Source organism: Misgurnus anguillicaudatus, chromosome 22 (genome assembly GCF_027580225.2).
Source record: "Misgurnus anguillicaudatus chromosome 22, ASM2758022v2, whole genome shotgun sequence".
NCBI lineage: Eukaryota > Metazoa > Chordata > Actinopteri > Cypriniformes > Cobitidae > Misgurnus > Misgurnus anguillicaudatus.
Window position 1 is genome coordinate 22,445,259 of NC_073358.2, and position 13,372 is coordinate 22,458,630.

General features: G+C 38.9%; 1 protein-coding gene across 2 annotated transcripts in view; it reads right to left on the reverse strand.

Annotated features, from left to right (window-relative positions):
- dapk1 (death-associated protein kinase 1) overlaps positions 1 to 12,849 on the reverse strand; it is a 102,645-nt gene extending 89,796 nt beyond the window's left edge. Inside the window, exons 1-2 of one of the 2 annotated variants that reach the window (XM_073860698.1) lie at positions 12,678 to 12,849; positions 11,923 to 12,083 (exon numbers count right to left, since the gene is read on the reverse strand). In XM_073860698.1, coding sequence (XP_073716799.1) covers positions 11,923 to 11,984 — 62 coding nt within the window. In that variant the 5' untranslated portion in view covers positions 11,985 to 12,083; positions 12,678 to 12,849. Of the gene's footprint in view, positions 1 to 11,922; positions 12,084 to 12,169; positions 12,372 to 12,677 lie in introns of those variants that run through there. The other variant, XM_073860699.1, reaches the window with a different exon arrangement.
- Between the last annotated feature and the right edge of the window lie 523 nt (positions 12,850 to 13,372).

A 13,372-nucleotide genomic window follows, 5' to 3' on the forward strand; every position in this document is an offset into this window, starting at 1 on the left:
CCATATCAGAAATATTCAAGGCAAAGCTGCGGTTTCAAATATAGATAACTCACATATTATGGCAATAGTGGGCTGGGCACATGTCTATATATCTTAGCCCAAGAAATTAGCCTGTTTAGATGTGCAGATTTTGGAATGATCATTTGTCTATGTGAGTCATACTGGTTCATTAGTAAAAAATGAATGTGGGTGGACAGTTCAGAGAGAACAGAGCCCACTAATCTTTAGCACCCAAACTGCACACGTTATGCAATATCTCTGCTGTAGTGCCACACAAGTGTAACCAAGGAAACAGAGCTGTGGTAGTAGAGCTGACACGCATCTGAGGTTTGGGCCGTGGATATTGGGGGTTTAAAGGACGACTGTCTGGGTTTGACTCTGTAGGATCAGAGGAGGCAATCTCACTGCATAACATTTAGGCTAGTACGTTTCAGTTCCCATCATCATATTACAACTCATTCTACAGTCAACCACAAAAAAACCTAAAGTTCGAATATACTTTTAATTGCTGGATGGAGTACAAAGAAACTCTACGGCAATGCAGATAAAACCATATTTGCATTGGAAGTGACCGGAACAATGTTGCATGGTGCCACATCACACTGCAACAAATACAGTCAAGTTTATGAATCAGCTACAGTATAAGCTGCATTTTTCAATACAAACCTATTAGGTTGATACTTGACCTTATTATTTTAAACAGAATAATTGCAAAACAACTTGTAAAATAATTGCATACATAGTTAGTTTTGGAACAGCTGCGTATACATACGGATAGAAACAAAAGCTGACATGAATTAGAAATCGAAAGACCCAGAAACATTTTCAGCTAACATTAGTCAGAATCATTCAGAAATGAACGAATAAAATTAATAGAAAATACATTTACACTGTATTTGTAAATAAAATCTATTTATTTAAGACATATGGGTATGGGTATTATGTAGCTCAAAAACAGGAACAAAGTTTTCTAAATGCGTGTCATTGCTGGTGTAGATACAATGTAAGCTTATTCTTGGCTCTCTGGATTACCAAAACAAATATCATCTAAGGAACTGAAACTGTCAGATTTAATCAAAAAAGGAAAAAAACAAAATGGTAACTTCATGTGAAAACTTAACTTCTCTTTGTTTTTCGTTAATAACTTCTTCATGGTTTTATAATTATGCATTAAGAAAAATGTTCACCTCTCTCCTGAGGACTTCTCTATTTGTTAACCTAACTTGAAGGTAAAACATCCCTTTGCATGAGTAATGAAAAAAAAGAGTTTGGGGTGTATCTCCAAATAAAAGATACAAATAAGATGCATAATAAGAACAGCGATGTGGCCGATGTCATTCATTTCGTAAACTTTGTTTCAACATTTAGGAAACCTCAAACGCATGACCTCTCTCTTAAAAGTCAGGCAATCCAACCACATTAAAATACAAAGACAAAGAGCATTTACTGATTGGCTGGGCTGTTACTCCTTTTAGGTGTTTAGGGTAAATATTTGGTGATTTTTTTAAGGAACAACTTTTAGTGACACCCAAGGCTGGATTTACACTGCAGATCTTGATGCCTAATTCTGATTTGATGACTATATTCAATTTTTTTGACGACCTGTTTACATCATCTATTAAAAGCGATTCGTAACCGACATATGCATTTACACTAAACACCAGGCGAAACGATTCAAGTTAGGCATATTGACCCAGAGCAACTTAAACCACAGAGGAAGTAAAGCGTTGTGATAAGTAATGGAAACAGACAAATTGATTGTACAAGATTATAGAGCTTATTTCTGTAACAAGACATAAAACTTTAACATTACTCCACTAAGTGGAACCGTTGCACCAAAGATGCACTAAGAAGAAGACTCATGATCGCAGGTTTCAATGACGCACGACTTACACTGCGGACGCGAATGCATGTATCCGATATTACCACATATGAATGAGGCCTGAAACCGATAAGAGAATTTTGGAATCTATGCCGTTTTTTTCTGCTTACACGTCTGTGGGTTATATACGATCTGTGCCACTTAAGAGAGAGGAAAATCGGAATTAAGTCACTTCAACAAGTAGTGTAATGCCACGTACACACCAAACGTGGGGCATCACGTTACTCGCTCTAGATTACTCGAGGGATTTAAAGGGACACAAGGCAAGTCTGAGTATTATTTCTCTACTAGCTCCCCCTAGTGTCTGGGAGTACATGCTTTCTATATCTGAGACTTTACGAGACTGAAGGACACCGGGTCGGATACAGCGAACTTGCAAGTGGGGTATTCTTCCTACAGACGGTAGGGGCGGGCGAGAGAGTCTTTATTCGTCATGTAATGAGTCATTTAACCATATACCGACTTACGAAGATGATTTATTAACATAAAAATGCTGCCTTGTGTCCCTTTAACTTCGTGTAATGCGAATTTTTCGCTCGAGTTGAATATTTTTAACTTGGGCGAAGACGCGTTTGAGGTGAAAGCGCGTTTTTGCGGCAAACGTGCAACCCATATCACATCATTCGCATCGCCCCACACGAGGACGCGTCTGATCGCGTCTTTGCATTGACTTTGTATGTAATCTACTCGCGCATATCGTTGAACTCGCGTCTGGTGTGAACCTACAGTAAATGCGTCCCTACAGGCCATTTACATTTGGTATTAAAGTGCACATATTTCATTGCTAAAAAACAGCCTTATTTTGTGTATTTGGTGTAATACGATGTGTTCTTGTGGTTTAAAAACACATTATTTTCCACATACAGTCCATTTTTGTAGATTTCACTCTCTTCCTGAAACGCACTGATTTGAAAAGCTCTGTGTGCCTGATTGGCCAGCTAATCTGTACGTTGTGATTGGCCTTAATACCTCTGACGTCAGCCGGAAATATGACACTCCTTACCATGTTTGAAAGATTCGCTTACAAGGCAATGGTAACAGGAGTTAACTTACAGGCTGAGTATGAAGCAGAAGGAATTATGATAATGTCGGCCTTGTCTACATCACCAATCCCAGGAAGTAAAATGTTGCCTACAATGTGTGTGTTTGTTGTAGTCCAAGAAAAGAGATTTACGTTGGAGACGATAACTCGCGCCATCGTTTACTTTGAGGTTTGTACCTTTTACATACCGTTAACATGTACTAATACACACTTGGACACTAAAGGAAATCGTGAATCGGACCATAGATGCCCTTTAATATGCATTTTGGTCTATTGTATTACAAGTGAACGATGGTAAATACAGGTGTAAAGCGTTTTGAACTCATCCACTTCCGACCACATTGTTTTTCTATTGGACATGACTTCTAGTGCGAACCCACGTTGTTTAAGCGCAATTTTTAGGCTTTCATTGAAAAAACGAAAGCAGCCGATTTCCGCCACTTTCATTTCATTTGGTGAAAAGTGTGAAAGCTGCGCGAGCTTATTTCATCAATTGCTCGGAAATATCAGAGAAAGCTTATATAGGCTACATGTACAAAACTCTGTGCAGCATGTTTACTAACAGCACAAGCAGCGGACCTAATATTAATTTTAACCCGTCACTTCTCCCGTTGGCATTTAACTGAAAGCAGAGGGACTCGCCCACAGACCACCCCTTCAGAATATCAGGACAGAAGTGGTTGAAAGTGGACAAAAGAGATGTATTAAAATACCAGGTTTAGGTGAATGTGTCCTCCCGTTCACTTGTGATCCAAAATGCATGCAAATACTAGGTAGCAGGGAAATCTTGATGTATTTTAAAAACACTTACAGCACACTAGTGTCAAGTGTGTAAACTACCAGCAGCATTAAACAATGTATGTAAAATAATTTCCTCAACAAAAAGTTTGGGGCAAGACTAAATCTTTGTTCAATTAATAGCAGATTGATGTACAATAATAATTTTTGTAATATTGTATAGTGGTGCAGAAATAACCCACTTCACTTTAAGGTACCACATAATTTCTCTTTGATCTGTCTAGAAAGGTATTTGACATGTCAATGGAATGTAATTTTGTCCTTTTCAGAGGATTTAAAGTTACAAAGAACACACTGTCTGGATGCACTGGGAGCAAAAGTCTATGACACGGTCTGAAGTAACCATTACTAAACATCAGTCCTCTCTTAAAATTCAGCTTAAACACGAGGTCTCATTTGTAATTCAATCATCGTGGTGGAACCAATCATAAAACCAGCTTTGTCGGATTAATTCACTTTCTCCTATGAGCATGAAGGACTTTTACTCCGTGTTTCGCATTCAGTCAATCAGAACTCATTTACCGGAGCGTTGCTAATGGAGGAAGCCTCGCACAGATGACCAAGCCTAACTGATAGCTACGCCTGGAAAGAAGTGGATAAATGGGTGGTTCCCATAGCAACCCAGGGGAGGAGACCTGAAGTCTGCTATGGGCCTTATCTTCCGAAGGCCCTAATGTAGACAGAAACTGACATTCACCTGGTTTCGACAAGTACTGCTTACTGTCAAAACATAAGCCTAACTGTTGAAAGGTAAATTCTTTAGCTTTAATAGTAACATATTCACAGTTACTTTGAATAACAATAACCCCCTTCCATAATCATCTTCAATTATGAGGAAGAATTTTGGAATGTCTATATAAAAGTGATTAGCCAGCATTAAAGGCGGAGTCCACGATGTTTGAAAAACGCGTTGGAAAAGGAGACGGGCCGACTACCAAAACACACTTATAGCCAATCAAATCAAATCAAATGCCGGGTTGCGTATGTGTGGGGCGGGTCTATCAACAGAAGGTCCAGATTCTATTGGGGTAGAGGCGTGTTTGTTTAGGTGATTTCAAATATCAACATTGGCTTTCAAACATCATGGACTCCGCCTTTAACTAGAACAGTGATATGACAGATCTGTTACAAGATATAACTCTTGCCACAATTAATAGGTTCAAACACTTTGCGAGTTCACAAAACTACAGGATGAACAAAATGATCAACAAGGCATTAACAAAGACGTACAAGGAATAAGGAAAAGCACTTGATAACCAGCACAGAGAGTCTGAATTCTTTTCACGGCATCACTTTGCCAGTAGCTTAGCAACAGCATTAACAGCGCTATAGCGCTCTGAAAACGTGTGAGGAGAATTCATAACCTGTTCACACAAATTTATAGCTGAATATTCACAAATGTGCCACAGGAAATGCTGTATCACAGATTTTGGTCAAGCCACTTTCTAACTCCAAGATTCGGAATATCAATCCCAGTGGTGCTCTATTGAGAATCCTGATGTTTGTGATATTGCACATGCTACAGCTTACAGAGGGATTTCTATTATTCCTATACATATTTTAACACCAGGCTAAATAATCACACAATGGCCGATGCACATAATTATTATGGTGACTGCATCATAAATCAGGCACTAAAGAATAAAAAAGGTGAATATTTTACAGTAAAGCAACTCATCCTAGACTCTGAAAGGGGTCTCCTGTGTGTATGACAACAATGTGGGATATTAACTCCAGTGTGAATTGCAAACTATAATTACCCACATTAGTAAAGACCTCAGCATGTTATACAGTAACTGACTTATGAGCTACTGCTGCAAAGGTAAAAAAAAATGGTAAGAGGTAAGGTAATAAAGACCGTAATTATGAAAAAAATGTGTGAAACATTTGCAAATGAAAATGTAATTTAGATATTATTAAATAAAACAAATTTCATGCATAATCCATTTACATTCATGCATTTTGTAAATGCTTTTATTCAAGGCATATTCCAGGTACACATTCATCAGCATGGGTGTTCCTTGGGTCACACACAGCACTCAATGTCTAGCAAATTAGCTGTCAAGGAGTGCCGCAAAATAAAATCAGGTTACTATATACAAATATCTCTTTGTGCATGCACACCTGCCAACACAGGCCACCAGCAAGCATGACGCACTACATAGTTTCACTTAGGATCCACATGCACAACATTAACATGAGCAAGCATTCAGAAATGTAAACAGATATTACATTTCTAAAACCAAGTCATTGCAATAATTGAACAGCTTTTTCAATATTTCTACTGCTGGCCTTCAGCAATGTTATTTTGTGTATTTGGTATTATACAATGTATTTGCGAGGTAGATTCTTGTAGCTCCAAATTTCACTTTCCTTCTGAAACGCACATATTTGAAAAGCTCTGTGTCCCTGATTGGCCAGCTAACCTGTCCGGAAATGTGACACTCCTTACTATGTCTGAAAGATTCGGTCACAATGCAATGCTAACAGGAGTAAACTTACAGGCTGTAAATCCAAAGCGGAAGAAATTATGATCGGTCTTGTCTACATCACCAATCCCAGGAAGTAAACTGTTGCCTACAATCCGTGTGTTTGTTGTAGTTCAAAAAAAGAGATTTACGCTGGAGATGATAACTCGCTTCATCGTTTACTTTGGGGTATGTACCTTTTGCATATCGTTAACATGTACTAATGCACACTTATGGCGCTTTTCCATTGCATAGTACCCCGGTTTGGTTTAGTTTGGGTCGGGTCAGCTTACTTTTGGGAGCTTCTCCATTGGGCGCAGTACGTAGTACCCAATACTTTTTTCGTACCTCCTCGGTTGGGGTTCCAAGCAACCCGAGCTGATACCAAACGTGACGCGAAAACACAGTAGATCACTGATTGGTCTGAGAGAATCGTCACTACAGCGTCATCGCTATAATGTAAAAGATTAGCTTTAGCTTACTGCTAGCTTGCGCTGTCTCGAGCAAATCTGTTGTCATCTGTGTTCTGCTATAAATTCCCAAATTCCCTTTTAGCGATGAAAAACATCCACAGGTTGAGAATCCGGAACACCACACCAGTTTTTTCCAGACTTGCAGTTTTTGGCGGCACATTTGCGATGTGCACGTCCGCATTATATGCTTAAATGCAGCTTGAGGCTCAGCGGAGCGCAGTCGACTGACGCCACGGGTGTTTGTACAGAAACTGTCATGTGAGACAGAGGTAGTTATAAACGCGATGTGCAAACATCTATTTGTGGTGGCCAATTTTAATTTTGTGGCAGACTGATAAATAAATAAAAGTATGGGAATGTACAACAACGCTCTCACTTGTATGATGTCACAGCAGTAGGCAGCGCAAATACAACGACACGCCTATTATCCCTCCCACTGCGAAGTGATACTAAACTCGATGGAAAAGCTAACCACGCCAAAGTAAGGTGAGCTGACCCGACCCAAACTAAACTAAACCGTGTGGTACTATGCAATGGAAAACCGCCATTACACACCAAAGGAAATTTAAAAACGTGAATCACACAATAATACATGTCTTTAAGAATTCAATGGCAAACTGAATAAATTATTTAAATGATTTAACAGCTTTTACAGTCTTAAAATATAAAGATAAAATACGCCACATTTTTTCAGTGACTAACAATGGGTTTCTATTGCCTCTAATTAACATGCTGTGGTCAAATGTGGCCGGTTTAACCTTTGTATTATGCAGGACACCCAAGCTAAGGTTGGTTTGGATGGAGCATTCAATGTGCCAAACATAGAAAAAGCTTCTCTCTCTGTCTCTCTTTTTTGCTTATGTCTTAGCATACTTCACTGGTCAGGGCGATTACTTCGCAGCAGGATTGTCTTGCAGTGTACCGGGACCCTCCTGGCGTGCTCGCTCACAAACTCTCTGATCTCATACACATTCTCACACTTTCACCCCCACAGATCTTATTAGGCTTCACTAGAGACACCCAAACATCACTCACAAATGGGCGAGCAGCCATAGTGAAGTACTAGACCTAGTAGTTTTGTTCGTCTGGCCATTACCACCATCATACTTGAGCATGATACCGGGGGTCTCAGGTACAGCCACACCCAAGGTGGGAAGTTAACACCTGACAGCAGCTCAGTAACTCTGGATAAAATGCCAAATGCATAAACATGAAATTTATTATGATTTTTTCAGTCATGCTCTTTTTATAGAGCACTTGCAAATATGCATTTAAGATTTTTGTTTAGCCTTTCGTTTCAGCAGTCGAGGGATGGTGTGCAACAATCCACTTTGTTTGGAATGCTTCAAACAAACTCACCAAATCAGGAAATGCTGTTCATACAAAGCAGATAAAAACCTTACAATTCATAAGGTAAGATTCAGTGGTATACATATTATAGCAAAAAGTTAATTCTGACCCTGGTCACACCACCATACACCACCACCTCTTTCACTAGGGCACGAATATAGGCCAACACCAAACATCCTGCATATTCTGCATATCATTATGAGGGGGTGGGGCAATTGTTAAAGTGGTCCTACTCGAACCTGCTTAAGAACTTAGTTTTTGTTACAGGCTTCTCATTAACATCACAGTTCGAGTATTAAGTTCTCTAAAGCTCTTCAGAACATGGTCAGGTGGTGTGGTGAAGACGTACTGCCTCTCCAGTAAAAAGCTGCTCCACCCTTTTCACACAAACAGCCAGAGCAGATCGACACACAAAGAGGAACCAATTAGTGGAAGGACAGACTGACGGCAGCCAGGTTTAGCTTATGGTGAGTCCAAGAGACGTAATGTAATAGAGAAACAGTTAAAAGATATGAAGAGTTTGGTTCCAAAACGCGATAAACGCCATTTTTGAAAAAAATGAGTTACTGCCAAAATCAGTATTATATCAGGTCAGTAGTTAAAAGTAAATTCTTAATTTTACGCAAAATCCAATACCCGCCGTGATATTCTGTCATCTTTTCTCCCTTTTTTCCCAAAATGCGACAAACGCCACTCCTCTTTTTTACAGAACGCAATAAATTTATTCCTGAAATTACAGACCACCAGTCACGCAATGTAAACAAACAATGGCGGCGCGCTGAGTACACGGAGTCCTAGTTTTCCTCATCTACTTTGTACTTCGTGATCAACAAACAAAACAAAATAATACTTTAATTGCATTGCTAAACCTGTGATGGTTTTCTGTGACGGGAAAGAAACGTAAGCCATCAACATCTAATAATTTCCGCGAGAGGCACTCGGGTGCTTGTTCTCCAGACAGCATGAAGCTTCTCATGCTTAAACATTGACCCCAGAGGATCTTATATGAAAACTTTACATTATTTTACTCAACGAAAATCGAGCGGGACCAAAACATTTTACAGCTGATCACTGTGAAAATGTAAAGAGACGACGTCAAGTATAACCGCAGCAATGTGTTCTTAATATAACAAAGTAAGTGTTTTGGTTAATGCCATTAATGTTTATTTTTTAATCATTGTATACCACTAGTCAACTAAATAACTATAAAATGGTAAAGATGAATGCACATTTATACATTGATTTAATAGATTTATAGCATTTTGAAATAAAAAACTGTCATGGATTTATTGCATTTTGTGGAAAAAAGTTTTTACAATAAATCTTTGAAAATCAAATTATGGATTTTAATTTTTTTATGTTTTTATAACCTAAAGATGCTATGTGAACGTTTGTAACAGAAAATAGTAGTTTTCATCTTTCTTGGTATAGAAAACATGTTTTTACCGAAATTAGTCAAAATGGATTTATTGCGTTTTGGAACCAAACTCTTAATATCTTTACTGAAAATGAGATAGGCGAATTAATCTTTACTTACTGTGCATTAACACCAGCCGAGGTAGAGGCGGCAAAAATGCGCTATTTGCATGTAGTTGGACGCTTAAACATTTTGAGTTTACTCGCTTCATTTGCGCGTGTGAAATTCTAGTAATTTAAGACATTCACGCAGAAATTCGCGTCATGGGAGGGTCTTCTGCAAGCTTCCGAATATCCGCCTCTTCCGCGTCTGGTGTGAACGCCACATTAGAAAGAGCTAGCGTTTATGCTAAATCTGATGCTAGATATTTAAAAAGTGGTCCACAAGGAACAGACATACAAACCATCTTCAAAGGATGTTCTGTAATATACAAAATACATTGAGTATGGAACGAATATGGCATCAAGTGAGAATAAAGTTTTATGAGTGATGGAAACCACGTCAAGAAAGTATTCATTCAGAGATTCATGTCAGCTGTTTCTTGAGCACACCACAATCTGCTTTTCTTTAATGGGAAAACCATCATTCCAGTGTTACAATGGCAACCTGACTAGCTGCAGGTTTGCATTGACTGTAGAAAGACATAATGCAAAATATGACTTGCTGTGACATCTTCAAGCAGATCAGCAGGTCTACTCCACTACAGGTTAGCAGGTATGCAAAAAGCAACTTGATTTCCTGGTAAAGTTTAAAGACTGTGGTGTTGTCAAAACAGTAGTGTTTGTCTGATCATCTCGGCATAGAAACTTTGATTAAAAGAAGTGACTAAGTTGTTTGTTTCTCTAATGGCAGATGTGGGTGATGTTCAAAAAAAAGTTATAATTTTTGCAGTTCTATGATGCACACTTCACCTTTAAGTCATGTTAAATCATAAAAGTCAGTGACAGCAGCTATGTTTCCCAACGTTAAACTACATGAAAGCCAACAGACCACTGTTCCTCATATTCTGAGGAAGACCACCCAGAGCAGTTCTCATCAGAAGAAAAGAGAAACCTCCTCACTTAAGAGATTGCATGGGCCAAAGCCCATAAGCCCCATCAAGAGTGTCTGTGTGTTTAACCTTACAGCCAGAGTAGGATGCAAGCACCGTATGATGTGGTGCTATTTAACGCTTCAGTGCTGGGGGGCTTTCTTAACATTTCAATAAGGCACGCCATTGAATAATAGTGAGGAGAGTAAATAAATTAGGGGCTTATTTGTTTTTGTGAACTTAAAATGTGGTTGGTGGTGGTCTCAAATGGTTTTCTTTATAAACTGTGTTTTGAAAGCCATAGATAGCGTCAACAAGATGCAATCCATTTATTGCCCAATGCCAATAGTAAGTTGCTGCATACACCTGCTAAACCTAATTACTAGTCATAACGTCCTCATAGAGAAACCATAATATTTAAATGTTCTATCTTCAATAATATTCAAATAATTTTGAATATGTAAAAGGACAAATCACACAAATATCATATGTGTGTAAGTTACTAATGACAAAATTGCCAACAAGGTTATAATTGTACTAAATGGTAATCAATGAAAACCCGCCAAGATTGTATCATGCAATCAATCCTCATGAATATACATAGAACCATTTCTAAACAAATCTTCAAACAGTTCTTAAAGCTCAGTTACAACAATACTGCTTCCTTGTTTCTCTATTGCAAAAGCAGTTTAATACAGAAACAAGTAAAATGGTCAGCTACAGTCAGTCTATAACGCATGCACAACAACTGGTAGATGATGGTGGTCAGAAGCATTAGATACTTAAAATTCTATTCAAATGCCCCTTGTGATGCGTTTTATACAACAGACTTACGCATCCTATAGATTATCGTATATTATTTCTCCTAAATACAAAAGAACCCGATTTCCCACAACCCACACAAGAAGGATACTCATCAAAATGTGCGTGGTGATTTATCACCCCAGTCCACCCCCCAACACAAAGACACACCAGTCAAAGGGAATCTACAAATCTGCCTTCTCATGAACCAGTTCAAAGGCTCATCTATCCATCACCATCGGTCATAAAGTTAAGCAAAATATTACAAGTGCACAACTGATGTTTCCAGAACCAGCATAACGTCAATGCATTAACTGCATGGTCCGAGCTATAAGGTACTGTGCAGCTGGATGTCTTTAACAGTCAAATAATAAAGTGAAAATCTAATTGTCAGTGAGTCAAAGCATAGCAGGCTAAACCAATTTGTCTCGATCAACCTGTCAAGTTAGGCTTTCTTGAAGAGAAATCTACACAGTGGACCTTTATCAACCATCTGAACCCCATAAATCAATAAATGCAAATAAATGATTGTGTGCATGCTAATAATACAACGTAGGATTAGATGCATTCAAGAAGAGCTAAATGAAGTGTACAACACAGACAACTACGTAAAACAGACTTCACACTACGCCCCAAATCTGTTAAGAAAAACATCACATACCTCCCGAGCTCGTCTCCAATCTCATAATAATCCTCCACATTCTCCTGGTTGAAAACAGTCATGGTGCTGCTGGGTGCTTCCTGCGCTCCGGGATTCCCAAATCAGCAGCCCATCTCTGTCAACCTCATGACAGTTTGCGGCGAGCCCCTCTCATATTCACTCTACAGAGAGATAGACAAACAGAATTGGAAACGCGGGTCCGAGTCCCAGTCGTGCGTAAATTTTCCGCGTCTCTGCCTTCACCAACCTCGCGCGTGCTCTTATGAGACCCAAACGAACATCAATCTTTGTGTGTGCGCGCGCGCGCTCAAGCAGTTTAACCAGGGGGTCAAAACTAATAAATGCTACAAGGGAGAAGGCAAGAGTGGTTTTGCGCAGATTTGTCGTGCATGAAAGCGAAGTGAACGAGCGACCGTCCACAGCGCTTGCTTGCTTGGCGTTGCCAAGAGAACGCTGCGCTGCGTTGTGTGTGCGTACGCGCGCGTCTGTGTGTGTATGTTAGGAACTGCACTTGATCATACGTAAGCCCGGTATTCACCACGGCAAACAAAACGACAAATACTGAATCAAACTGAGGAATTGGTGTGTGAAACCTTGCTTAAAATTACAAATTTCTTTAAAACACGCGTCTTTATATTATTTAAATATGATTACAGAAACCTGATCGTGCGTTCATTACTCACGATTTAATAGTGTAGCATGGTTTACCCGGACAATGTTCATTACTTCGATCAAAGCGAGTTAAAGTAGCTTACCTTTATGTTTTCCTTGCTGTCAGCGTCCTGGTAGCAGGTAATGTGAAGTGTTAAACGATAATGCTGCATACCCTTCAAACGAGACATACAAGTGTTGTGTTGCAGGAAATGGGAGGATTGAAACAATGTAGATGGTGGTGCGGCTCTTTCTCCCTCTCTCTATCTCTCTCTCCCTCCGGATAATAGGAGCGTGAGATCCGCCTGAGGGGGCGCTATGGAGCAATGCTATTCATTTTAATTGTATCTAACGAAACAAAATTGTAAAAATTATTAAGTTTATTTATCACATAGACAGGATACCACCAGCAGTGTAATGTTGATCTGGTTAGCTTACTTAAACTGTGCATGGAATAAACATAATAGAAAAATAATTAAAATACAAAATAAATAGGATGAAAATAGAAATCTATAATGTACACATAATGCCCTATGTAATATTATATAAGCTGTGTATACATATCAATGCCATTTCAATACTTCAAACCATTATTTTTAAACACCTGCTGACCTGACAATGAAACACTCGCACCATCTACTGGTGAATATACACATTGCAGTGCTGCCAAGCCTTTAGGACAGGCATTTTTAGCAGACAGACCAGAGATTGTAAAAGTGAAACCCAAATCGACATATCAGAAAATATTAGTCAAAACCAATAATATTTTTACAGTTTTAAACTAAAATTAGTGATAAAA